Raw genomic sequence first — 25,893 nt, forward strand, 5'->3', positions numbered from 1 at the left:
TTCTGTCTAGTAAGATAGCTCCTCCTGTGTGATGTAACCTGTTTGCTCACATCCTGTCTCTTCTTGAAGAAGAAGGGCGGTCCTTAATTAGGAGACATCTTTCCTCCGTACATCCTTAGCCAGAGGATGTGCTTTTTATGTCTCTTCAGACTTTTGTTTTTATACTTTTCTAATAAAAACTAATTGTTCATTCGAACATGCTTTGTCTGTACTTCAATATCCATCACCTCTGGAAGCTCCCGGCTCACTCCTCACGGGCTGAGCGCCTTGTCTAAGGTAAGGGGGTCACTCCATCCCGACAAACAGAAGTCTGGAGGCAGGGATTCCCAATGAGGGAAGGCTTAGGGAAATCCCAGCAGCAAAATAAGGGGCGCTTCGGGTGGCAACGGAAGTCTGGAGGCAGGGATTCCCAGTGAGGGAAGGCTCAGGGGAATTCCAGCAGTACAACGAGCACTTCAGGTGGCAACGGAAGTCCGGAGGCGGGGATTCTCAGCGGCACAAGGCAAAATGGTGACTTTTGGGATGGGTTTGCACACATTATTTGCTTTTACATTCATTCCTATGGGGAAAATTGCTTCTACTTATGAGATTTTCTACTTACGAACCTGGTCATGGAACAAATTAAATTCGTAAGTAGAGGTACCACTGTACTTGTTTGCCACAAATGATGCAAAGTTAAACTTGGGTTCTTTGGCAATTTCTTTTCTCAGTTAACTCTGTTTTGCATTTTGGTTTAATGATGGCTTAGCATTTCCACTCAATGCAAGTACTCAAGGTGGAGTCAAAATTGTTTTCCTAATAACTGAAATATTTCATTGGTGATAAGGCTGTGCTTACATGTTACACTTATCAACAGTTTATGGAATCATGATTTACACAAGTCATTTTTTACTGGCTTTCCAAGACATAATCAAAATAAACCACAATAATTTCACACAACATATTAGGTCAAAATGCACATTACTAATTTGTGATTCTAGCTTCTAACAAGGTTAGGAAAAATAAAGGATCTATTCAAGCAACAGACACATAAAGGAGTCTAAAATCAACTTTCAAAAAACTAATTTTAATCAAAACAAAAGAATTGTTGATCATTAACAAGTTTATAAAACAGTGATTTAGTTACATAAATAAATTGATATCAGTGTATCAAATCTTAATTACTTTCAACTTCATGAGGATGTTTACATGGGTGAGGAAGTACAACCTTTTTTCCTAGTATAATAAATAAAATGGAGAGCATGGAACATTTTTTCCCTCTAAATAAAAAAAAATCTACAAACATACCTCTAGCATGTTCTCTAATGAAAAGAACAAGAGACACGGGACAACTTTTGCACCAAAACGTTAAAAAAATGCATTAAATGCACAAAGGTACAGAACCATCAGCTAAAGTAAAAGACACTATACTGTAACCAAAATTGGTAATAAGAATATAATGAACAGTTTGGTAGTTAGATCTCCAGTTTGGTTATTTTAAAGCATTAAGACAAGGCAAGATAGAAGGCTGCTTTTCTTCTGAAGTAATTCTAGAGGAAATAAAAATACTTCGTTGGTTGGTTTTTTTAAAAGAAACTAACTGAAAAGTAGAACAGTCATACCAACTTTCTGTCCTGCACAAAGTCAAATACCTATGCAGAATAAGATTAGCTTATTAATAGCTCCTGCAAAGGCGTAATGTATTATGTCAATCATTTGGAAAACACTGCAGGTAGCTACAGACAAGGATGTACTACACGGCTACCACCAATGACGGAAGGGCAATGCACACAAATCACATGGGCTAACCAGGCCCTTGCAACAACTTGGCTAGATGCTAAAGCCATTTTCCCTATACTGTACTGTTGCTTCTGTAATATACTTTTATGAGAAGTGGTTAAATAAATCGCTTCAACAAAATAGCCAGGCGTTTCATGGACTGGAATCCAATATAATTTGCATGCATACTGCTATGTTTACCGGTAGTAACAATGTGGTCCATTATTATCCGTAGCCATCTCATGATATGAAAAAAGGGATACTTAAGTTTTCTAGGCTAGGAGGCACAAACCCCAAATCTGGCATACTGTATTCTTAATGCTAAGGCTTGCTGCTCTGGCTGTGTTGTCCCCTCTTTACTAGAGTGCCTGTTACAAGTGCACGAGTGTGTATACATATACATATGCATACACGCATCTGTATAAATATATATATATATACGTATAATTTTCCCCTAATTTCCATCCAAGAATGCAATCCAAAAGGTGGCTCTGCATAGATGCCCAGCGCATTCAGTTCGTCACCTGAGCCAACCCCTGAAGCTAGGCGCACTTGAGTCTTTTTAATATGTTTCCTTGTTTTTGTTTAAAACCAAGCTACTGCAGCTTCAAGTATTTCGCATTATAGATTTTTTTTAAATAAATTAGTTAACGTTATATTTTTTTTTCAATATTCCGACATATACTATAATATATATATATACAGTACAATAAATGCTCTCATTCTTTAATTTTATTTTATTTGTTTTCAGATAAATCCCTGAGAATGTATGTTGACAGTCGCTAAGTTTCCACATGCGCAAGCGTTGTGTGTGCCATGCTTCTGGATGAACAAGCACTGTAAAGCCGCGTGGGTCAGCCTTTCAAACTATCCGTTATTTGGGTGGTTGGTTCATTTAAATAAGCTGAAATGTCAGGATGAATTACAAAAGAGTAAAGCTGGAGCCATTCGAGGTACTTATCACAGGATGGAGGTGTTTTTGTTTGGTTTTTTTTTTTTTAAAGCCATTGCAATATATATATTTTTTTCTTTTCTCTCTCTCTCTTCTTTCTCTCTCTTTCTCTCTTTTGTTTTGAGGCTGTGAATTAGACAGAAAGAATGGGAGAGCTCCGTGGACTTTTGCCAACATAGACTCAGTGTAAACCAAACTTCTCTTTTAAGCCTCTCAATTCTTTCATACAAAACAGAAAAGGAAAGGGGGGGGGAACACACATACTTTCACAATGTGACATTTTAGTTTTGCAAACTTAGTATAGAACTATACACATATAATACCGGTGTGGCTCTGTTTTTTTAAGTTAAAAAGGATACAAAGGCAGGCTCAAGTAAAAATGTATTGCCCTCCCACCCCCTTCCCCATCCATTCACGCTTTTTCTCTTTTTGTCAACCAAACCGTTCACGAACCAACATCATTAGTTTCTTTTTGCCTTTGTAGATTTGCTTTAGGTTGTCAATGAACTGGGTAAACTGAATGTGTCCATCATGAGCCATCAAAAAAGTCTCACGGGCCTTACTCAGGAATTCTATAAACTCGCTGTAATGCCGCGGACTGATGTGCGTGAGCCGAGAGTGTGTTGTGTTAATATACGCTCCAATTGTGGCGTCCAGGAGTTGCCTTAACGGGGCTTTGTCCAAGGACATGAGCTTACCAGAGTTCCTCCTTCCATGAAGTCCCACCATTCCAGGAGTGGTCAAAGTACATCTACGCAAGATGTCTGACAGTACGGTTGCACATTTGACACTTTTGACCACCAGAGGTATTATAGCCGCCAATTCGTTCTTTCCAAGGGAGTGGCTGAGTGCACAAGCCCATAAAACATCATTAATGGCAGGGTGTGTATCCTGATTGTAACTCAGGTTGAGATGTGTCATGGCCAACGTGGCCAGTTTATAGGCCCGCACAGGGTAACCACGGTGTTCCATGTACCGTGCTATAGTGAAAAGCTGTGTGTAGCTCATGCCGGTTGCAGCGGCATCAAGAACAATTTGGTAAGCAGTCTCAAAAGCTATGTGATCCTTTTCACATAAGGTCAGTGCGGAGAGGGCGCAGTTCTGAGGATCCTTCATGGCACACTGTAGAGCAAGCGTCCTAGCACTGCTGGCCAGTTTCTCCTGCTGATGGCAGTCTAGATGCAGGCGGACTATAGTGCTGTTGGACATTACTGTGGTAGCAACAATACTAGTAGCTTCAGTTGGAGTGAAAAGTGTAAACCAGCTTTGCATGATGCTATCCAGCGCATACACACCTGTAAGACACAGAAAACATATTTGTCACAAAGACTGACTCAAAAGACGGAAGAAAAAGCCACATACTTGGGAGAACTACTTATAGAAGCTCCCAACAGTAGCTGCGCTGTGTTGAAAGCACAGTGTGCTCTGCACCAATGATTGAATTCAGCATCAGAGAATCCTATATTTTTTCTCTAAAATAGAAGTATCCTCTTTTCCCCCCTCAAAGCTCTTTTTGGAATATGCTGGTAAACCCAAATAGCTTCATTAAACTTCCCTAAACCTGCTCAGAATTGAACAGCAGGCTGATATAAGGTATTTCAATCAAATCCATGGCTGTCAGAAGCAAAGCAGAGCAACTTGAATGGAAAAAAGTATGAACGATTTGGTACCTTTTGGAACTACAGAGACAATGATGCAAATGATATACCAGCAAAATAAACATTCTTTTTTCACCTCTATAAAAGGCCCCTTTGAAAAAAGCAAGGAGGGACCAAGTGGCCAACAGAGCTACCTGCTAATAACTACTTGTCCAGCAACTGCTTCTGGCATCTGTGGCAGCAGATACGGCAATACCTAATAATTTAGGTATTTATGTAGTCTATGGCTCTCTCCAATGTGCTATGGCATCTGGTAAACTTGCCATCTCTCCCGTCTCCTACTCATCTCCCAAGAACTCAGCTGCCCTCTGTTGCTTTAATGGATAGGACGCAAGTGAAATAATTCTGTGAAGATTCCCATTGCACAAAACTACTCTATCTATTTGTCTGAAGGGTTTATCCTGCAATTTATCTGGAGAGTGGTACCTGCAATTCTAATCTAATTCTGCCTAAAACATCAAAAGAACATATACTTTAAAAATCAGAACTCAAAAGAGCCTTGCTCCAAACCCTTTCACTTATTTTTTTTTGTGTAATAATTTTCATCATTATTCATTTCTTTTTATAATTTTCTTGCAATTTTCATTTCATACTGTTGAAAAACAAAATTACAGCATTTCGCTTCCCCCCTCCATAGTAATAAGTGACTATTAAAAATCACATTCAAAATAAATGCTTTGCTTCATTCTGCAAATGTCTCCTTGACACAGCTATGAATTGGAAACAAATTTTCGGCTTCAGAAGAGACTGTTTCAAGAGTGAAATATTTCTGAAATGATTTGAACAACCTGTTTTGCACATCCCTACATGCTGATCAATGGAATGTATAAATCATTCTCAAAGTTGAAGTGGGTAACTTCTGACAGCTTTCCCCCTCCCCAAGCTATCTCCCTGGACCCCTTTCGCCCACCCCATACCCTCTATTCCATTATTATGTCTAATTTCTCACAGGCAAGCCTCGATTCTATTAATACAAAAGCAGGATTTTAGGTATTCTTGCATAATTTATGCAAGTTAAAAAACTTGATTGCTTGAAAGTGAGCTGAATTTTCAGGGTGACATACACATAATTGATTTATGAATGAATTTTGATGGGCCATGTGAAAGTGAATTATGCAGACCATTTCAGTTGGGATTCAAACCAGGGAACGGTACTGAGAATCCTAGATCTCTTCATGACTTTTGATACCATCCACCATACCATTCTTCTATGCTGGCTAGAGGGTGATGGGTATGAGGGGGCAGAGATTTGCAGTACTTCTCTTCCTCTAAGGGCACTTCCAGTGATATTGATGGGAGGGGAGCTGTCATATCCCAGTCACTGCTTCATAGTGTTCCTCCTCCTCCTCCTCCTCCTCCTCCTCCTCCTCCTCCCTTTTCAATATCTAAATGAAGCCTCTGAGTGAGATCATCTGTTGGTATGGAATGATAGCTTGGCGGGACCCAGGGGAAGAGCCTTCTCTGTGGCGGCCCCGGCCCTCTGGAACCAACTCCCCCCAGAGATTAGAATTGCCCCCACCATCCTTGCCTTTCGTAAGCTACTTAAAACCCACCTTTGCCGCCAGGCATGGGGGAATTGAGATACTCTTTCCCCCTAGGCCTTTACAATTTTATGCATGGTATGTCTGTATGTATGTTTGGTTTTTATATTAATGGGTTTTTAATCATTTTTAGTATTGGGTTATTATTGTACGCTATCTTATTATTGCTGTTAGCCGCCCCGAGTCTCCGGAGAGGGGTGGCATACAAATCCAATAAATAAATAAAATAAATAAATAAATAAATAAATATCACTCTCATGGCATAGGCTGGCTTATTTACAGGATAGAAAATATGATACAGGTTCCTTTGCTGAACTTTGCCATCTTATGGGATGTAGGAAGTTGCCTTTTCATAGCTGCCTTTATGCTCCAAGCAAACCCACAAACATACCCACACCTCATCCCTTTCAGTATATGACAGAGCCCAAATCTGTTTGCTTTTAGAAAAGCAGTTAAGGCCTGCTTTCTCCCAAATGTATGGATCTGCTTGAGTGGAGTTCCCCTTTGATTGTTTAATTATTGTGTTCACTTTCCATTTTATATAATGGGGCTGGATTTTTTAATGTTAGGTGGCTATTTTGATGGTTTATTATTTGTTTTTTGTTGTATGCTGTCTCATGTCTTCGAGTCTTCGGAGAGGGGCGGCATACAAATCTAAGTAATAAATAAAATAAAATAAAATAAAATAAATAAATGTCACTTTATTTGAGTTGGCAGCCCTTACAAATCCATAAATTAAAATAATGAAATAAGGGAACTTGTGACCCTCTAGATCAGCGATTTTCAACCTTTTTTGAGCCGCGGCACATTTTTTACATTTATGAAACCCTGGGGCACATTGAACGGGGGGGGGGGGGGGGGCTAAAAAAAGTTTGGACAAAAAATTCTCTCTCTCTCTTCCTCCCTTTCGCTATATTTCTCTCTCCCTCTTTCTCTCCCTTCCTCTTTCTTTCTCTCTCTCCATCCCTCTTTCTTTCTCTTCCTTCCTTCCTCTCTTTTTTGCTCTCTTTCTCTCTCCCTCCCTCCCTCCCTCTATGTCTTTCTCTCTCTCTCTTGCTTTCTTTCTCTCCTGCTCTTCTTGCTTTCTTTCTCTTGTTCTCTTTCTCTCTCTTGCTTTCTCTCTCTCTCTCTCTCTCTTGTTCTCTTTCTCTCTTGCTCGTTCTTTCTCTCTCTTGCTTTCTTTCTCTTTCTTTCTCTCTCTCTTTCTTTCTTTCTCTCTCTGAGCTTCGCGGCACACCTGACCATGTCTCACGGCACACTAGTGTGCCACGGCACACTGGTTGAAAAACACTGCTCTAGATCAGGGGTAGGCAAAGTTGGCTCTTGTATGACTTGTAGACTTCAACTCCCGGAATTCCTGAGCCAATCGTGCTAGCTCAGGAATTCTGGGAAATTGAAGTCCACATGTCATAGAAGAGCCAACTTTGCCTACCCCTGCTCTAGATCATGGGAGTCAAACTTATTTCGTGACGTTTTCCCCGTTTGCAAAGCTGAGGTGGGCTTGGCCTGTGTGTGATGGATCCAGCCCACAAACTGCCATTTTGACACCCCTGCTGGAGATGCTGCTAAATGACAACTCCCACCGACATCGTCAGTGGACTTTTATCATCTTCACTGAATTCAGTGAATATATTTTATTCACTGAATTTTAATTGTTTAATTATATTTAATTATATATTTAAAAATATATTTAATTATATATTAAATATATAATTAATTATATTTAATTATATATTTAAAAATATATTTAATTATATTTTAATTGTCGTTAAAATATAAAGCCACAATATCTGAAGAAATATATCTGTGGAGATTTCTCATTCATTCAGGTCACAGTTTTCTCAAATATGCTTTTTTCAAAAGACAATTGGATTGATTTTTCCTGAAGAGGAGGAAGAAGAGGAGGAAGAAGCTTCATCAGTTGTAACTGGATGGTGGGGGATCTATAGTAGCACCTATCTTTCCATCCCCCACCATCCAGTCACAACTGATGAAGCTTCGTGAATAAGAAGCAAAATGTCTTCTTCTTCCTCAAGGAAAAACAGTCCAGCTGCTTTTTCAAAAAACAACTTTGAGACATCTGAAGAAATGTCTCCATCTATATGTTCTTAAACTTTCCTTAAGTTCGTCTATGGAGGTCTTACTCTGGCTGTTCCCCCCGCCCCCAAAGTTGAAGTGCAAAAAATGGCTCCACAATAGTAATTTTTTTCAGTGACAGTGATAAGAGCTGAAAACAGAATTTCTATCTAACCTCGTGTATAACAAAGAAAATCAAAACTGAATTATTCTGATTTTCTTTCCTACCCCTTTCTCTTTCTCAGGACTTATTTTCTGGAATTCTCCCCCATTAATGACTATCTTAATCCTTCCCCATTTTTGAGACCAAGTCTACATTCCTTCACACCACTTATTGTGGAACACTTTCCCTGATAAGCATGCCTGCTGCAGATTTTATAGAGTTCTCAATGGCGGGCAAGATACATTTTCTTCTGCCAGGCATTTTAATCAATTTATAGGCTAATGTTTAGGCAGTAGTCATCTACTGCTCCTAAGTGCTTCACCACTGATATACTGGGTAGCTTCTATCAGCCTATTATTTATTTGACTCCATTACGTTGCCTTGTAAAATGTTTTTCTTCCAAATTTTTATCAGGCAATTTCCATGTGCTGTCCTGAGAAAACATTGATTATGAAGGGTGGCTAATAATTTTTAAAATAATTTAATTAATCCAGCAATCTTAACAGTGACTAGCTTTCCCCCTCTGTTCAAACCTGAAGATGTTTCAAAATGTTTGCATTTTCTGAGCAGATATGGCAGCTCTTTCCCAATTGCCCTTAATAGAAAAAGAGCAATTTACAGTCTGAGTCTCCTTGATTCGTCAAAGATTGTTGCTTGTTGCTACTTTAGCCTATACCCCATTTAAAGTTGAAGGTCTCATGTAGATCTGAATGGCTACAGATTTAAAAAAAAACCTCAAGACTATAATAAACTCTCAATCTAGCACTGCACATTTGTACAAACAAGTCGTAGCATCCGACTTATTCCCCCAGGAACTGGCATCCTTTTACACCATTCCATCCCCCAAATAAAACAGAAGATGTCTACATAGCACTGAATATAACCTCAACAGGAAAACAGAAATTTGACTGAAATACCTTCGCCTATAGTCACAGCCAGATTCCCTGTTTGAAATGAGCTTTAGTGCCCTTTTGTTGTTCTTGCGAGGCCGAACAATGACTGATGGGGTCTATAAACTGAAGCTTATAGGCAGCTTGAGTACCTCATTATTGCTTGAAATAATTTGCACACATCTGTGCGCTCAGCTAACCACACCCAAAGGTCTTCATTTTACTCATCTGGGTCCTGTTGTACTATGTGCTTGCATATACATGTACACCTTTCTCCTGCTCCATTCAATGCTTTCCTTCATTTACATAAACAAACACACCCTCATTTATTTATAAGCTTGTATTGCATCAGTGTTTCCTTATGGAGGTCACACACACACACGCACACACACACAAATGTACCACAGAACAAAAAAATAAATTTGCTTTAGTACAAAGATTAGGAAAGGCAAATCTTAGAAAGAAAAAACAGAAATCCTAACAAACTATCATTTTTCAACCACAGATTAATCAATAAGAGCAATTCATTTTAGGAAAAAATTACAGATACAATTTAAAAAATCATTTACAGTCCAAATGAAATCTGGTCTGATACGGGTTTCTTAGAAATTACTTGCAGCTGATGGGTCTAAAATATTATGCCCATTAACAAATGTTAAATATATCAAGAAAAACAACTGTAAGTTTTAGATGCATTATACTACGTTCAGGGGTTTGAACTAGTTAGAAAGTTCAGCAGAATGTGTGTAAAATCCACATTCTTTCTCAAATTAAATTTATTTTGGGAATTTGCCTATTCTTGGGAACACTTCTTTTTCATTAGCACATCAGAGACCTATCATAAATTTTAAAATATAAATATTTCAATAATGATACCCTAGTCCTCATAGCAAATCCAAACATTATGTTTTAAGTGTTGTGTTTAAACAAATTATATATAACAAATAAGTTCTCCTTATATCTATAAACGCACTGTGAATAAAATTTTATACAATAGTATCTTGGTACTCATCCTTATTTTGTTCTGGGTGGTACAATGAGTACCAAAAACAATTAGTACCAAACACATTTTCCCCATAACGAATAAGGTAGTGAGTCATAGGTTCTACCTTGTGCATTGAGTAGCAAACAAGTGGTGAGTACCAAGACAATATTTTCGTGTCAAAATGTGTTAAGTATCAAACTTGATGAGTTTCATAGCAGTTGAGTACCACTGTACAGTCTTATGAACTGCATTCCTAGCCATTTGTGCTATCTTAAATAGAAAAACCACTGGATAAATTTCCTTCATATAATTTAAAAAAACCCTAGGTTTCCATTTCTGTATAAAATGCTACCATTTTGAACCCCCAATTTACATGACATTACTGGACCAAGGTCAAAACATCAAACCAGCATTTTTTAAAAAATGTATTGCTGCTAAAAAAAATTCTGGAAATCTATATGACATAAATGCAATCAGGAGGAAAACACCATGCAAATTCTTATGTACCAGAAGTGATACTACTGTTTACCATACAAATTAGATCAGGATTCAGCAGAGATCAGTGGCAACACATACCTACTTCTGTTGCACATGTCACCAACCACCTCACCATTTCCCGCCGCCTCCAATTTAACGTTGACAATGTCATGCGCATGACCTGTTAAAAAAGAGAAATATTTCCCTTGAGACATTTTTCTTGCTTTAGAATATGTTTAGAATAAAACACATTGTGGTAACTATGTAAAAATATTTATCCGGATCAGCTGCAGACAATTCTATCTGTAATCAATGTATCTTATGTCATGCATCAGCACTGCAAAAGAAATGAGGGGAAGGAAATAATCTCCTAATTTTTGTACTTCATGGTGCTGTATTATTTCACTTGAGTTGTGTAATATTACTTCTTACTTATTTTCTAGTTATTTCTTGATATGGAATCAAAGCAAATCTTACAATTCAGTTTCTGGAATGAATGAGATGGGGATACACCACAAAGTTTAACATTGATTTCTCTTTGATATTTATTTATTTATTATTTATTTACTAAATTTGTATGCTGCCCCTCTCCGTAGACTCGGGGCGGCTCACAGCAGTAATAGAAAAACAATACACAATACAAATCTAATAATTAAAATTAAAAACCCATAATTTAAAAAACATGATCTTTATTTTGTGGTATGATCATAGCATTGACCTTTAGCTTTAGATCAAGGGTCCCCAAACTTTGCAACTTCTGGTCTTCAATTCCCAGAATTCTGGGAGTTTGTAAATCTCCAATTTAGATCAGGCAGATTGGGAAAAACTCAGACAACGTAGCACACACTCTACAGTAGTCAATTTTATATTTTGCCAGATCACACATTCAATTCTAATTTGCTTGTTCTTCTTAGATGCCATTTTGATGGCTGCTAAGGTGGATAGCTTCTGAGTATTTTCCACATTCTGGTATTATTTGTAAACATTTGTAAATGTTCTTTTATTTGTGAACTGAAATTACAAACATACAGATAACTTCATTAATGTCCATTGATATTCATCTATAGAACGCGAGAGCCATCGTGGGGCTTCCTAAATTCGCCCATGTATCTACAACACTCCGTGGCCTGCATTGGCTGCCGATCAGTTTCCGGTCACAATTCAAAGTGTTGGTCATGACCTTTAAAGCCCTACATGGCATTGGACCAGAGTACCTCCGGAACCGCCTGCTACCGCACGAATCCCAGTGGCTGATAAGGTCCCACAGAGTTGGCCTTCTCCGGGTCCCGTCGACTAAACAATGTCGTCTGGTGGGCCCCAGGGGAAGAGCCTTCTTTGTGGTGGCCCCGGCCCTCTGGAATCAACTCCCCCCGGAGATTAGAACTGCTCCCACCCTCCTTGTCTTCCGTAAACTACTTAAGACCCACCTATACACCTTTCCCCCAGGCTTATTATAATTTATGTTTGGTATGTATGTGCTGTTTGGTTTTTAATTATGATAGGGTTTTTAGGGTTTTTTTAATATTAGATTTGTGCCAGTATAATATTGTTTTTATCGTTGTTGTGAGCCGCCCCGAGTCTTCGGAGAGGGGCGGCATACAAATCTAATAAATTATTATTAATTATTATATGCTCTGTACTAAGAACAGATAATTTTCAACATACAACCACAACTGAGCCCAAAATGTCCATTGCTAAACAAGACAGTCGTTAAGTGAGGTTTGGCCCATTTTAGCACCCTTCTTGCCATAGTTGTTAAGTGAATTTGTGAAGTTTAATAGCATCATAAGTGAATCTGGCTTTTCCATTGATTTTAATTTTGAGAAGTTCACAAAAGACAATCATGTGACCCAGAGACACTGCAATCGTCATAAATACATGCCAGTTACCAAGTACAGTAATACCTCATGATACGAACTTAATTGGTGCAAGGAGGAGGTTCGTAAGACGAAAGGTTCTTAAGACGAAACATTGTTTCCCATAGGAAACAATGTAAAGTCAATTAATCCATGCAACCAACCCCCCCCCCCCCGCAAAAAAAACGGCGTTCAGCGACTGCTGGGAAGCCGTGCGGCTGTTTTAAAAGGTGACAGCCGGCCTGGGGGGCTTCCCAGCAACCTCCCGAACCCCGAACCCGGAAGTTCGGCAAAAGTTTGGGGTTAGGGAGGTTGCTGGGAAGCCCCCCAGGCCGGCTGTCACCTTTTAAAACAGCCGCGCGGCATCCCAGCAGCTTCCAGAAGCCGAACGCCAAACCCGAACTTCCACGTTCGGCATTTGGCGACTGCTGGGAAGCCGCGCGGCTGTTTTAAAAGGTCACAGCCGGCCTGGGGGGCTTCCCAGCAACCTCCCGAACCCCGAACCTGGAAGTTCGGCAAAAGTTCGGGGTTCGGGAGGGTGCTGGGAAGCCCCCCAGCCCAGCTGCGACCTTTTAAAACAGCCGTGCAGCTTCCCAGCTGTCTCCCGAAGCCGAACGCCAAACCCGAACTTCTGCGTTCGGTGTTCGGAGACAGCTGGGAAGCCGCGCGGCTGTTTTAAAAGGTGGCAGCCAGGCTGGGGGGCTTCCCAGCACCCCCCCAAACCCCAAACCCGGAAGTTCGGCAAAAGTTCGGGGTTCGGGGGGGTGCTGGGAAGCCCCCCAGCCCGGCTGTGACCTTTTAAAACAGCCGCGCGGCTTCCCAGCTGTCTCCCGAAGCCGAACGCCAAACCCGAACTTCCGCGTTCGGCGTTCGGAGACAGCTGGGAAGCCGTGCGGCTGTTTTAAAAGGTGACAGCTGGGCTGGGGGGCTTCCCAGCACCCCCCCGAACCCTGAACTTTTGCCTAACTTCCGGGTTCGGGGGGGTGCTGGGAAGCCCCCCAGCCCGGCTGCCACCTTTTAAAACAGCCGCGCGGCTTCCCAGCAGTCGCCGAACGCCGAACGTGGAAGTTCGGGTTTGGCGTTCGGCTTCTGGAAGCTGCTGGGAAGCCGAGCGGCTGTTTTAAAAGGTGACAGCCGGGCTGGGGGGCTTCCCATCAACCTCCCGAACCGAACCCGGGGTTCAGAAAAATTTTGCCTCTTCTTACGAACGTTTTTCGAGTTACGAACCGGCGTTCGGGAGGCTTCTGGGAAGCCCCGCCGCCTGGCTGTCACCTTTTAAAACAGCCGCGCGGCTTCCCAGCAGTCTCCGAACGCCGGTTCGTAATTCGAAAAAAGTTCGTAAGAAGAGGCAAAATTTTTCTGAACCCCGGGTTCGTATCACAAGTTGTTCGTAAGACGAGGGGTTCGTATCTTGAGGTACCACTGTATCTGAATTTTCATCCCATGACCAGAGATGCTGTGTGAAAAACTGTCCTACATCACTTTTTTCAATATGTTGTAATTTTGAATGGTTATTAAATAAATGTCTGTAAGTCAAGAACTACCCATATATATTGTCCTTTGAATGTCCAAAACGTGGCATCCAATAAATCTCATTCATCAGCAAGACTCCATCCATGACTATTTCCCTTCTGTTCTTCAAACTCTGAAGAGGACAGTGGTGGGGAAAGTGTGGCATACCTCCAACAGTGTTTCTCAACTTCCCCAACAGAATTACCAGGTAGCGTCCGGGAACACTGATCCAATGAGAGATGGTGACCAACTAATCTCATTCATTTCTAGCTTTAAACTCTATTTTACTCTACTGCACCAAAACAGCAACTTATTGATTCAACACAGGTTAAGACAATTCCGGTTTCAAAGTAGGTAAGGGTGTGTGTGCATGCGTGAGTGAGTGCACGTCAAAGATTAATCCAAGCAGGTATGATTCTTGCTGCAATATCAGCTAATTATGACTGGCCACAAAAGATAAGCAGCTGTGGACTTTGGACTAGACAGTATCAGAAAATGAAAAAAAACAACAAACCACCCACATATTGGAAGAAAACAATAGCAAGCCAGAGCTGATACGCATAAGTATTTTTTCCTCTAATTAAAACGTTAAAATTCCATTATGGAAAAATACCTGAAGACCCAGCTCCAGAGAGACTTTCAGAAGGGTAATATCCGGCAAACTGTCCATAAGTGTTGCTATTTTAAAAGCATCTTGGGCAAGCTTGAAAATGTGTGATGAGGAGTGAATATTTTTCTGAATAGATTCTAACACTGTTTCAAGCCTTCGAACATCACCTGCAAGAACAGCAAACACTTTATGACACGGAAACAAGTGAAGCTGGCAGATACTGTAATGTATATTTTATGTACTTATTTCAGAGATTCTGCATATAGTGTATCTGGTAAATAAGATAGCTCATTATGTGCAGCTAGGGGATCCAGTCCAGAAAAGGGAAATGAAATCAGTAATGAGTAAAGCATGCGCATGAATTAAAAAAAAAGGCAACTAATATGTTTTTTAAAAGATCTTTACAAATACATATAAAACCTTAAATAATCTAGATTTGTATTTTAAGTTTCTAAACATATACCTATACAGTAATACCTCATCTTACGAACTTAATTGGTTCCCGGAGGAGGTTCGTAAGGTGAAAAGTTTGTAAGACGAAACGTTTCCCATAGGAAACAATGTAAAATCAATTAATGCGTGCAAGCAAAAAAAAAACCCCCTGCAAAAACGGTGCTCCGCTGGCCGCCGCCGCCCAGCTGTCACCTTTTGAAACAGCCAGGCGCTTCTAAGCGTTCTCCCGAATGCCAAACCCAGAAGTTTGGCAAAAGTTCGGGTTCAGGTGGCCGCCGAGAAGCCCCACCGCCCGGCTGTCGCCTTTTGAAACAGCCGAGGGCTTCTCGGCATCCTCCTGAACCCGAACTTTTGCCGAACTTCCGGGTTCGGCGTTCAGGCAGCGGGTTCATAAGGCGGAAAAAGTTTCTAAGAAAAGGCAAAAAAATTCCGAACCCTGGGTTCGCATCTCGGAAAGTTCGCATGACGAGGGGTTCGTATCACGAGGTACTACTGTATAAATCTTATGATATATATAGTGGAAGGTGACAAATACTATGACAAAAGGCTTCTTAACACATTTGCTAAAGTATGATTCAGTGAAAACATGTTCCATCAAGACTTTTCATTTTACAAACGATACAGTATATACAACTGTGCTGCAGTGGATCAGGGTCTGTATTACGATACATAGAGGTTTGTTATCATTATATTTCTTCCTTAACCAAACTTCCTGCATAGAATCTGCAGACAAGAATTCTGAGGGTATATACGAGGGATACTTTAATGTAAAGAAATTAATACAAAAATATGGAAGGAATGGAGGAATTAATAATGTGCTAAGTAGGTAGATTTAATTACTGTCTCACAGCTTCAGAGACATCAATGCAGAGAATGAGTCTGTTTGATTTTAACTATTTATCTGTGATTGATCAGCTATGCCAGGGCTGTCAAATTTACACCCTGAAGGCTGGATGCGTCACGTGCTGGGCACGCTCACAGCTGGTTTAGTGAAGGGGAAAAAAGTTGTGATACGTCACATGGCGCCACTGTGACAATGTGAGTTTGACACCCCTGCTCTATATATCCAAACATATCTCTCTTTGAGGGAGATGGGCTGCTCAGAAATGTAAAAAATAAATATACATTCTACCCTGCATTGAAGTATCATTTAGGAATTTCCTAATCTGAATCTTTTGGTTCTTCCACATAATAAACAGATTGAGAAGGAGTGTTATTATTAAATTACTGCAAAATTCACTGCAGAGACCATCAGGAAAATCTCCATAAATACTAAAAGAAGTGATTAAGTGAATACAGTTGCTTTCTGATCGAGCAATTTCCAACAAAATAATTTCAGCCTTTTTTTCATGGACCTTGTGGATTAGCAAGCACATTTTTAGGCAGTTATGTGGTGTCTTACAATAATGAGAAAAACAGTATGGTCAAGAAAGGTGAATATACTTTTATATGAAATGTGGTGAGTGAATGTGTATTGCATAATTTGTACAAAATATTGTTCCAGTGTTGCCTGATAAATATTAAAATATTTATTATTAAGTATTAAATCAAGTTTTTCTTTCTGGCTAGCCAATACACAATTTCCATGTTTTAAGGATTCCATTTTATATATCCTAAAAGTGATCCCTGAAGGTGTTCACAGTAGTAAACCTAGTTTATCAGGGAGACCTTATCAGTCATTCTGTTAAACAGACTGGTAGAAGATTGATGCTATTAAGAAAGTAAGTAAGACTGATCCACCATTGGAAACTCAGACTAAATACATGTTTTCTGAAGCATCCTTTGAATGATTTCCACAGCCTTGGTAAGAACACTGTAAGAAAACCAATACATTGCATTCAAACATGTCTTGGCTTTTAAGTTGGCATATCTGCTGATGTTGGTCTTAACTAAATATACTTTTCTAAAAAAATTCATGTGACAGTTAGCCTAAACCAGTGATGGTTTCCTCGGGTACCGAAAGAGCATGGGTGCATGCTATCATATGTGCCCACACCCATAATTCAATGCCAGGGGAGGGTGAAAACAGCTTCCTCTGCCCCCCACCGGAGGCCCTCTGGAGACCGTAAACCATCTGTTTCCCAACTTCTGGTGAGCCAGAAGGCGAGTGTTTTGTCCTCCCCTGGCTCCAAAGGCTTCCCTGGAGCCGGGGGAGAGTATAAACACCCTCCCCCATCCCCTGGGAGGCTCTCTGGAAACCAAAAACGCCCTCCCAGAGCCTCTGTGCGAGCCAAAAATCAGCTGGCCAGCACACGCATGCATGTTAGAGCTGAGCTAGGGGAATGGCTCATGTGCCAGCAGATATGGCTCTGCGTGCTACCTATGGCACCCGTGCTATAGGTTCGCCATCACTGGCCTAAACTATGCTTATAAGGATTTCCAAATTATAGAGGCAACTATTCCAAAGGCTCTCCATGTGCTCTTATCAGATGATATGTGACTCTTATAGTTGGGAATCCAAGTTAGATTAAAATTTGGTGGGCTCATATAATGGAATTGTGAAGTGATTAATTATAAGCAACAATGAATAATGACAAAAAAGAGAGAGAGATGAAAGCCATGAGATAAATTAGGTGTGTAACCCTATAACCAATCTCATTCAGTATTCCAACTGATTATTGTTTGACTAGTTTCAACTAGCTGAATTTTTTAATTACTATTCTAAGGCAGCTCCATTTAGAATGCTTTACAAAACTCCAAAAATGGATTGTAACTAAAGGCAGGTGTTACCACAGTAAGATCTAACACCTTTAAGATAGAACAGACTTGGTACACTGAAAATACTGTGCAAAAATAATTCAGGGCTGAAGTTAAGATTACATTCAAACTGCGAATTTGAATTTTCTAGGGAAAAGTAATCTCATTCAAGATGGTTCAGTTTCTATTCTGAGCTATTTTTCTACTGACCAAGGACCCTGCCATCTTGTTTTGATAAGCTGTGATGGTTTTTAGTAGAAAAAAAGAAATGGTTTCTTCAACATATCAATCTTTTGAGGTGCCTCTAAACATGCCTTCCTTCAGCTTTGATTGTCTTTTAATGGTTGTTTTTCTTCTGGAATTTGGTCTTTTGTGTGTGTGTGTGTGTGTGTGTGTGTGTGTGTGTGTGTGTGTAAATTGCATTTTATGATTGTTTCTCTGTATGCTGCCCAGAGTTGTTATAAAGTTTGGCAGCCTTATACATTTCTAAAACAAACAACCTGTCAAAAAACTATGTTCCTTTTGTTTTAAATACATATGATCTGGCTTGGACGTTATGCAAACTCTCTCAACTTTCTTTCCCTTGTCAGAAACTTCTACCAAGTGTATCTCTTGTCTTGAGTTTACTCCGACCAATTACGGCACTTATTTTCAGCTCCGTGATCTGGAAAGAGGAAGCCGAAGCCAGGAGCTACTCATTCTGGTTCATGGAAATGAAGCAATTACATCACTTAGAAACTGTTGAAAAATGATAAAATGTGGCTAAATACATATAAAACTTTCTAATCTCTCTGGGGATACAACAGAACAAGGGGGAAGCTGACAAACTGAAAATTGTTCCCATAAAATTTGTTATACTGATCAACTAAACATAATTTAAATGTTAATAAACTATAATTTCAGACTGTTGATTTTCAGGATTGTACCTTTGGCTGCTGTTAGCATAGTTGATGCTAACTCACACTGCTGAGATTCAATGTGACTCAGAGTGAACCAACGGGGATACCGGTTTGGAACAACTGATGCTATGTGATGAGGACGAGACATATCTCCTGTCGGAGCTGTTGATTCCAATACTAGTAACCTGCAAGGAAAAATATATATACTCTTACTGAACATGCAAATTTGTAGCCTACTTGATGACAAGTACGATTTTCCCTCTACAGAAACTCAATATCTACAGGACATAGTTTGACCATTACAGCTTTTCAAAATAATTACCACAGTTAAAATAGCATGATTTTTCCCGATATATAGGAAAGGGAAAATGAGCACCTAATGGTTATCCTTAAACCAACAAATTATTATTATGGAGCATCAAAGTACATTTATTTTTCTGCTACAACTAGAAAATTCATTCACTTTAGACAGAAAAACCTTGAGCCTCTATATATCTGATTTTCCTTAATATGATTTTGAATAGCAACTTTCTACAAATGTGAACATAAACAAGTGACACACCAGAGAAACTGTAGAATTGTAGTACAGGTGGTCCTTAGTTCAGTTACCATTCACAGGTACAATGGAGTTGAATGAGGAGACTGCTCCTCAAAGTTGTGTCCATTGCAACATCCTCGTGGCACCGGACCAGAATATCTCTGGGACCGCCTTCTGCCGCACGAATCCCAGCGACCGGTTAGGTCCCACAGAGTTGGCCTTCTCTGGGTCCCGTCGACTAAACAATGTCATTTGGCGGGACCCAGGAGAAGAGCCTTCTCTGTGGCGGCCCCGACCCTCTGGAACCAGCTCCCTCCAGATATCAGAGTTGCCCCCACCCTCCTTGCCTTTCGCAAGCTCCTTAAAACCCACCTCTGTCGTCAGGCATGGGGGAATTGAAATTTTTTTTTCTCCCTTCCCCCTAGGCTTATAGAATTTATACGTGGTATGTTTGTTGGTATGATTGGTCTCTTAAATTGGGGTTTTTTAGATTACTTTTTAATATTAGATTTGTTACATTGTTTTTTATTGTTGTTAGCCGCCCCGAGTCTTCGGAGAGGGGTGGCATACAAATCTAAATAAACTAAACTAAACTAAACTAACTCGTGGTCATGTGATCACCATGTGAGCTTGCTGCCAGTTTCCAACAAGTAAAATCAATGGGGAAACCACCCAGGGTTGTTTTTTTGAGTGAGATGGCAACATATAAATGTAATAAATAAAAGATGATCACATGACACTGCACAAAACAATTGCCTAGGATTTGCCTAATGGCTGTACCTAGAACTGCAATTGTAAGTCAGCAGCGTCATATGACATTAAACTTTGTGACTGCTTTGTTAGTGAGAGTCTCAATTACCATTTTTACCCAAGGATAATGCTACTATAAGCTTTTTTTCATATGTACAGTATAAACAAGTCTCAGCAACCTCTTCTTTCTACCTAAGTCCTCATAACGCTATCTTCATATCATCTTCAGCCCACACCTATCCCCAAAATAAGACATCCCCTGGTAATAATCCCAATTGGGCTTTTGAGTGCATGGTAATAAGACCAAGCACTTATTTCAGGGTTCAAAAAATATAAGACAGGGTCTTATTTTCGGGGAAACATGGGTGAGGAAGCAATTGCAATTTGGAACAGTCACTAAACAAACTGTTGTAAGTCAAGGGCTGTCTGTATCAATGGAGAGTTGGAGTTCTTTAGAACATGAATTGGATATTATGGCACTATTCCTAAAAAACCATGTTCTGAAAAACATGCTCTATCTACCATTTTGGGCATGGGACCAATCTTGCCTCCTCCCCAACCTATGTATGAAGACTGACAGATTGACATTCTTCCACTGGCGTCTGATGTTTGATGGAAGGGAAGGGAATAAAAGGGTTAGGGGTTCTCTAATCTCTGCTTAATGTGCCCTTTATCTAATAAGGATCACCAATGGGGACATCAACTTTTATACAACTTTTTCCCCCTGCCAACTCAAGGGCGAGGAAGAACCCCATACTGAGCAAGTTACACAGCATAAACAGTCCAACCAATGAATCCCTAAGGCCGCCTACACCCACCCAGTCAGGCGAGTCACCAGAAGATAAACTGAAAGCAAACAGCACTCCTTACTGAGGAGCACTCCAACTTACTGCTGGTGTTACCTAATTAAGGTAATGAAACTTGTCTGCAAGAAAACAAGCAAGTAGCAAGGTCTCCTCATTTCCATCCTGAGCTACAAATATTCTCCTTCATCGATACCCAATATTTGTTTGTCTGTCTGTCTGTCTGTCTGTCTGTCTGTCTGTCTGTCTGTCTGTGTATCTATTTATTGGATTTGTATGCCACCACTCTCTGGAGACTCGGGGCGGCTAACAGCAACAATAAAGCAATAAATAAATATGTGTTAAACTCAATGTAATTGTAATGTTATGGTACAGTCCTTATACAATAAATCTTCTGAATTATTTTGTTTCTACTATGCCTTTTATTCATATCATAATTATCAACATACACTCATACATACACATACACACACCCGCTTAAGGTATGTAAAGGTAAACCTGACATACTTCTAAATGGGAATATTATTAGAGATTTGGAATGTGAATTTTACTCTTAATAATTAATGATGTATTGACCCAGTTCTGCATTTCTATTTTTCTGTACAGTTTTGACATTTGCAACCAGATTCTCTGCATTACTTTTTTTAAAAGCAAGTATCACCAAATATAATGGGGTTCGTTCCTAATGAAATGTGCATAAGATTGGAAAGATTGACATGCTTACTGTATGGGAGTGTATGTTTACAATAGTATGCTGATATTATTCGTATACATTATTTATTACAAAAAAAGTATATCAGCCAGAAGCTTTGTTTATTTTCTCAACTGGCAAGACTGTATGACCTGGTACCTGAATTTCATCTCTGAATAAATTTGTAAATGGTTTTTTGAGAGAAGCAAAGGCGTTTATGATTTTTGTATTTTATAAACAATCAGATCAAATATTTTTATTAAATTACATACTGTGTGTTTAAAATGTCATTCTGTTTTTTTCTAAAACTGAAATTGATGTGTGTGTGTGTATATATATGTATATGTATGTGTGTGTGTGTGTGTATATATATGTGTGTGTGTGTGTGTGTGTGTGTGTATATATATATATATATATATGTTAAATGTTTTTTAGCTGGATAACTATATATATATAGTTCTGAGTTCGGGTTTTGCCCCGTGTAATATTTTGAGTGTCTATGCGACGTTTCGGTGAAATCACATTCACCATCATCAGGCTGAAGTTTTAAGCTTCGTGCTGCTGTAAATATGGAATATATATATATATGACGGTCTTGGTATATTCGGGTTTCTTCCCGTGTAGGATTTGGAAATTTCTGGCGACGTTTCGATGAGGTCTCACTCATCATCTTCAGGCTGGTGTTTCTGTCCTTGTCCTAAGGTGAACAGTGCGAGACCTAAGCTGCCTTCCTTCTATAAATACTGGTGGCTGGGTGTGGTTTGATGGCTCAGCAATTGCCTGCTGTGTAGAAACTTCCTGGTGAGTCAGTGGGGTAACATCTTGGGTGGTTGATGTAGCTGAAGTATGCTGATTAGTTAATGGTTGTTGATTAGGCTTGATATCCTGAGTAGTTGGAGCTTGCAGGCTACTTGATTGTTTTGCAATATGTGTTCTGACTCTAGTTTCTGTTTTTATGGCTGGGTTACGTTTGAGGGCTGGTTTCCAGATGTCTGGTAGGCGGGAGGTATCATCCCGCTTGTTCATATTTTGGGGATGTTTTTCTATCTCGATGGCTTCCATTATTATTCTTTTGCTGTAGTGTTCTGTTTTGGAAATTAATTTAGTACTGTCAAAATCAATTTCATGTCCTGTAGTTTTGAACTGTTGGAAAAGGGAGGAGGTTTTTTCTTTTTTCTTCAATGCATTCTTATGTTCTGCAACACGTGCATTTACTCTCCTGTTAGTTTGTCCAATATACACCAGGGAGTTTATCAAATATATATATATATATATATATTCACAATGTATTAGCTTCTGTCTCACACTTTTCCATGCAAATGGTGCAGCCCCTATACAATAATATGCCCTGAGCATCCAGAATTTCAGAGGCGTGGGTGGACAGTACCTATATAAATCCACCACACAGTATGCAAAGAAGATATCACAATAACGTTTGCATTCCACCATGGCTATTATTGGAGATATCAATCCCAACAAGTGCACTAGAACTTAAACAGCTACTTAGTCAAAAGAGTTGAGATGCCAAACAATATTGCCATACTAAACAAATGTTGGTTTAAAATCTCAGACAATTGTAAAAGAGCAAGCAGCCATTCACTTTGGTTTATTTTACTTGCAGAGGCAAGTCTGTCAAAAGTAATTCCATGCAAGAAAAAATAAATCAATATGAGGACAGACCTACTTTCAAACAGTGGTTTAAAGAGATACTACAGCTGTACTGAAATAGTTGCTTTTTGCTGATAAGTTATTTCTATCCCTCCTACAGGGCTATTATTAGAAGAGACTACACTGTAATCTAACTTGAATGAAAATAGGATAGTGGATTTTGGTTGGGTTTTTTGCACGTGAGCTTCTTACCATCATGATTCAGAGCAGTTTCAGCATTGAAAGGTCAAAAGTGATGACACAGGGCACTTCCACACAACCAACCTCCCCATTGCTCAAGTTCTCCGATTTCACAATGAAAATTCAGATGTCAGGATTCCAAACAGCATCAAAAATGAAATAAGTCTGAGGCAAAGTATTCCTCAAAGTTCCAATTTATTAGCACAGCCATGTTGGCACATCTGGGAGAATCCTGAATCTGAAGTTCCAGGTGTTTCTCCATCCAGTTGAAAGTTCAATGCCTTGTCCCTACACTCCCAAGTCCATCACACTGGCCAATCTTCAACTGCCAAGTTGGGAGCAACTCCCATCTCCTTCCGATCAGGTGCAGAAGTGCAAAGACAAAGGATGACTTTGACCATCTAGAACAGTGTTTCTCAACCTTGGCCATTTGAAGATGTGTGGACTTCAACTCCCAGAATTCCCCAGCCAGCAACACTGGCTGGGGAATTCTGGGAGTTGAAGTCCGCACATCTTCAAATGGCCAAGGTTGAGAAACACTGATCTAGAAGAAATTTGTCATGGCTACATGCAGACATCCCTCATGGAACTCCCCAATTCCCACAGCTGAGCATACATTTTAAAATAGCATAAAATATGACAGGCCAAACATCCCAATTAAAATGGCTTCAGCCTGACATCAGACTGGTTCTCCCCTTCCTATTTAATATCACTAATACACCCCAAGAGCAGGCATGTTTACTTTGTGAACTGTGACATGAGCAGCATATAAATTAGATACAACATGGATGGAGGGATGGGTGGGGGGTGGATGGGTGGAGGCAGGCACTATCACAATCACTGAGAACTGCTGGCCTATCTAATCTTACCCATTCTGGCAGTATTAATTTTTTAAAAGTCTAGCTTACCCCCAGAGTTTCATACTGAAACGGTAATTCCTCCCTTCTTTGTAGTTTTACAACTTTACATAAGAATATAAGAACATGAGAAGAGCCGTGCTGAATCAGGCCAAAGCCCATTGAGTCCAGCATCCTGTGTCACACAGTGGCCCAACAATTGTCCATGGGGATCTTGAGCAGAAAGAGAAGGCAAGACCCTCCCTTTCCCCTGACCCCCAACAAATGGTACTCAAGGGAATCCTGCCTTCCTCAACCAACATAGAGGTGGCACATGGACATCCGTTTCAATAGCCACCAATACACTTGGCATCCATGAATCTGTCTAATCCTGCCTTGAAACTATCAAAGCTGTCTGTCATGACCTCTTCTGGAAGTGAATTCCATAAACCAATGACCCTCTGTGTGAAGAAATATTTCCCTTGTTTTGTCCTCACTTTCTTACCTATGAGCTTTAGGGACTGCCCCCTTGTCCTAGTATTGTGTGATAGAGAAAATAATTTTTCTCTATCCACCTTTTCTATCCCGTGCATGATTTTATACACTTCGATCAAGTCACCCCTTAAACGCCATCTTTCAAGGCTGAAGAGACCAAGGCATTGCAACCTGGTATCATAAGGGAGTTGCTCCATTTCGTTCTCCTTTGTAGTTTTAAAAATTGCAGGCATTTCTGAGGTTCCTCGGGGTGGCGAATAACCAGATGCCTTATTCTGTCTCTGCATTTCTTCTACCAATCCTGACTTCCTGACACAGGGCTGAGACACCAGGAGTTAGAAGCTGGGACAAGGGCAGCAAACTTGCCAATGACTGTCCTGTTAACATAATCTCACACAATCATGCTGCTTCTGCAAGGGACCTACAATGCCTAAAAGATGAACTACTTTACTATATTTGCAACAAGCCTCATACAGTAACTATAGCTGGAAGAAACTGGGAAAGGGGCAACCAGCAAGTATTAAGCAAAAATATCAGCTAATGAGCAGCACCATTATCATTAAACTTGCCCCTACAACTTTATCTGAAGAACCCATTGAAAAGCAGCTAGAAAAGGAAGTTATAAGCCTTTTCATGTCTGTTTGGGAGGACATCGCTGCAACATTCTTATTGATCTCTACAACCCACAATGGAACGTTTACAATAATTTAGGTAACAGGTTTTTTAAAAATAGCCACAATGTATGAATGGAAACAAGCCTCTCTATTCTGAAATTATCAGAGAAACTTTGGAAAACCTTTCCCCATCTAGTCAATCCATCTGTCCTTTTTTATGAATTTCATCAGATACAATACATGTAGCATGGCAACTAAAACACCAAAGTATGATTTGTGTAGCCTTGGATCAGAATCTCTTCTTTTGGTAGCCCTTCCAAATTTGGCAAAGCTTTTTTGTGATGGCAGTAGAGAATGAGACCTTTTGTATGATAGGAGCCTTTTCCAAACTGAAGTATTGAACTGCACTTTTCATAAACTTTCTGGGTGAAGATCGAAGGAAAGGATGCTTCAAACCATCCAGACATTACCAGGTTGGGGAAGGTTGCACCTAATAGTCTAAATAGACACTCTCCAAAAATCAATAATCCGCATATAGCTTAATCCATCCAGTAACAAAAGTTTTCAAAGCAAGATTTATGTTCTTGATCTCTCTCTGTGTGTGTGTCTCTATCTCTCTGCACACGCATGCAAAGAGAACACTTTGTATTCCAGCTTCAGAACATCTGTTACTGGGTGGAAATATACAAAACGAGAAGCAAGCAATAAAAGACAAAATAATTATGCACAGGGAAAAGATATGAATATGCAAAAGCAGCTATCTCAACACTTTGCGGTGCTTAAAAATTCAA

The 25,893-nt window shown here is 39.9% G+C and overlaps 1 protein-coding gene across 1 annotated transcript in view; it reads right to left on the bottom strand.

Annotated features, from left to right (window-relative positions):
- Positions 1 to 1,045: 1,045 nt before the first annotated feature.
- ZSWIM6 (zinc finger SWIM-type containing 6) overlaps positions 1,046 to 25,893 on the bottom strand; it is a 134,952-nt gene continuing 110,104 nt past the window's right edge. Inside the window, exons 11-14 of the mRNA XM_070743302.1 lie at positions 18,555 to 18,712; positions 14,482 to 14,645; positions 10,600 to 10,681; positions 1,046 to 4,005 (exon numbers count right to left, since the gene is read on the bottom strand). Coding sequence (XP_070599403.1) covers positions 3,143 to 4,005; positions 10,600 to 10,681; positions 14,482 to 14,645; positions 18,555 to 18,712 — 1,267 coding nt within the window. The 3' untranslated portion in view covers positions 1,046 to 3,142. The remainder of the gene's footprint in view (positions 4,006 to 10,599; positions 10,682 to 14,481; positions 14,646 to 18,554; positions 18,713 to 25,893) is intronic.

The sequence above is a fragment of the Erythrolamprus reginae genome, chromosome 2, assembly GCF_031021105.1.
Source record: "Erythrolamprus reginae isolate rEryReg1 chromosome 2, rEryReg1.hap1, whole genome shotgun sequence".
Lineage (NCBI taxonomy): Eukaryota > Metazoa > Chordata > Lepidosauria > Squamata > Dipsadidae > Erythrolamprus > Erythrolamprus reginae.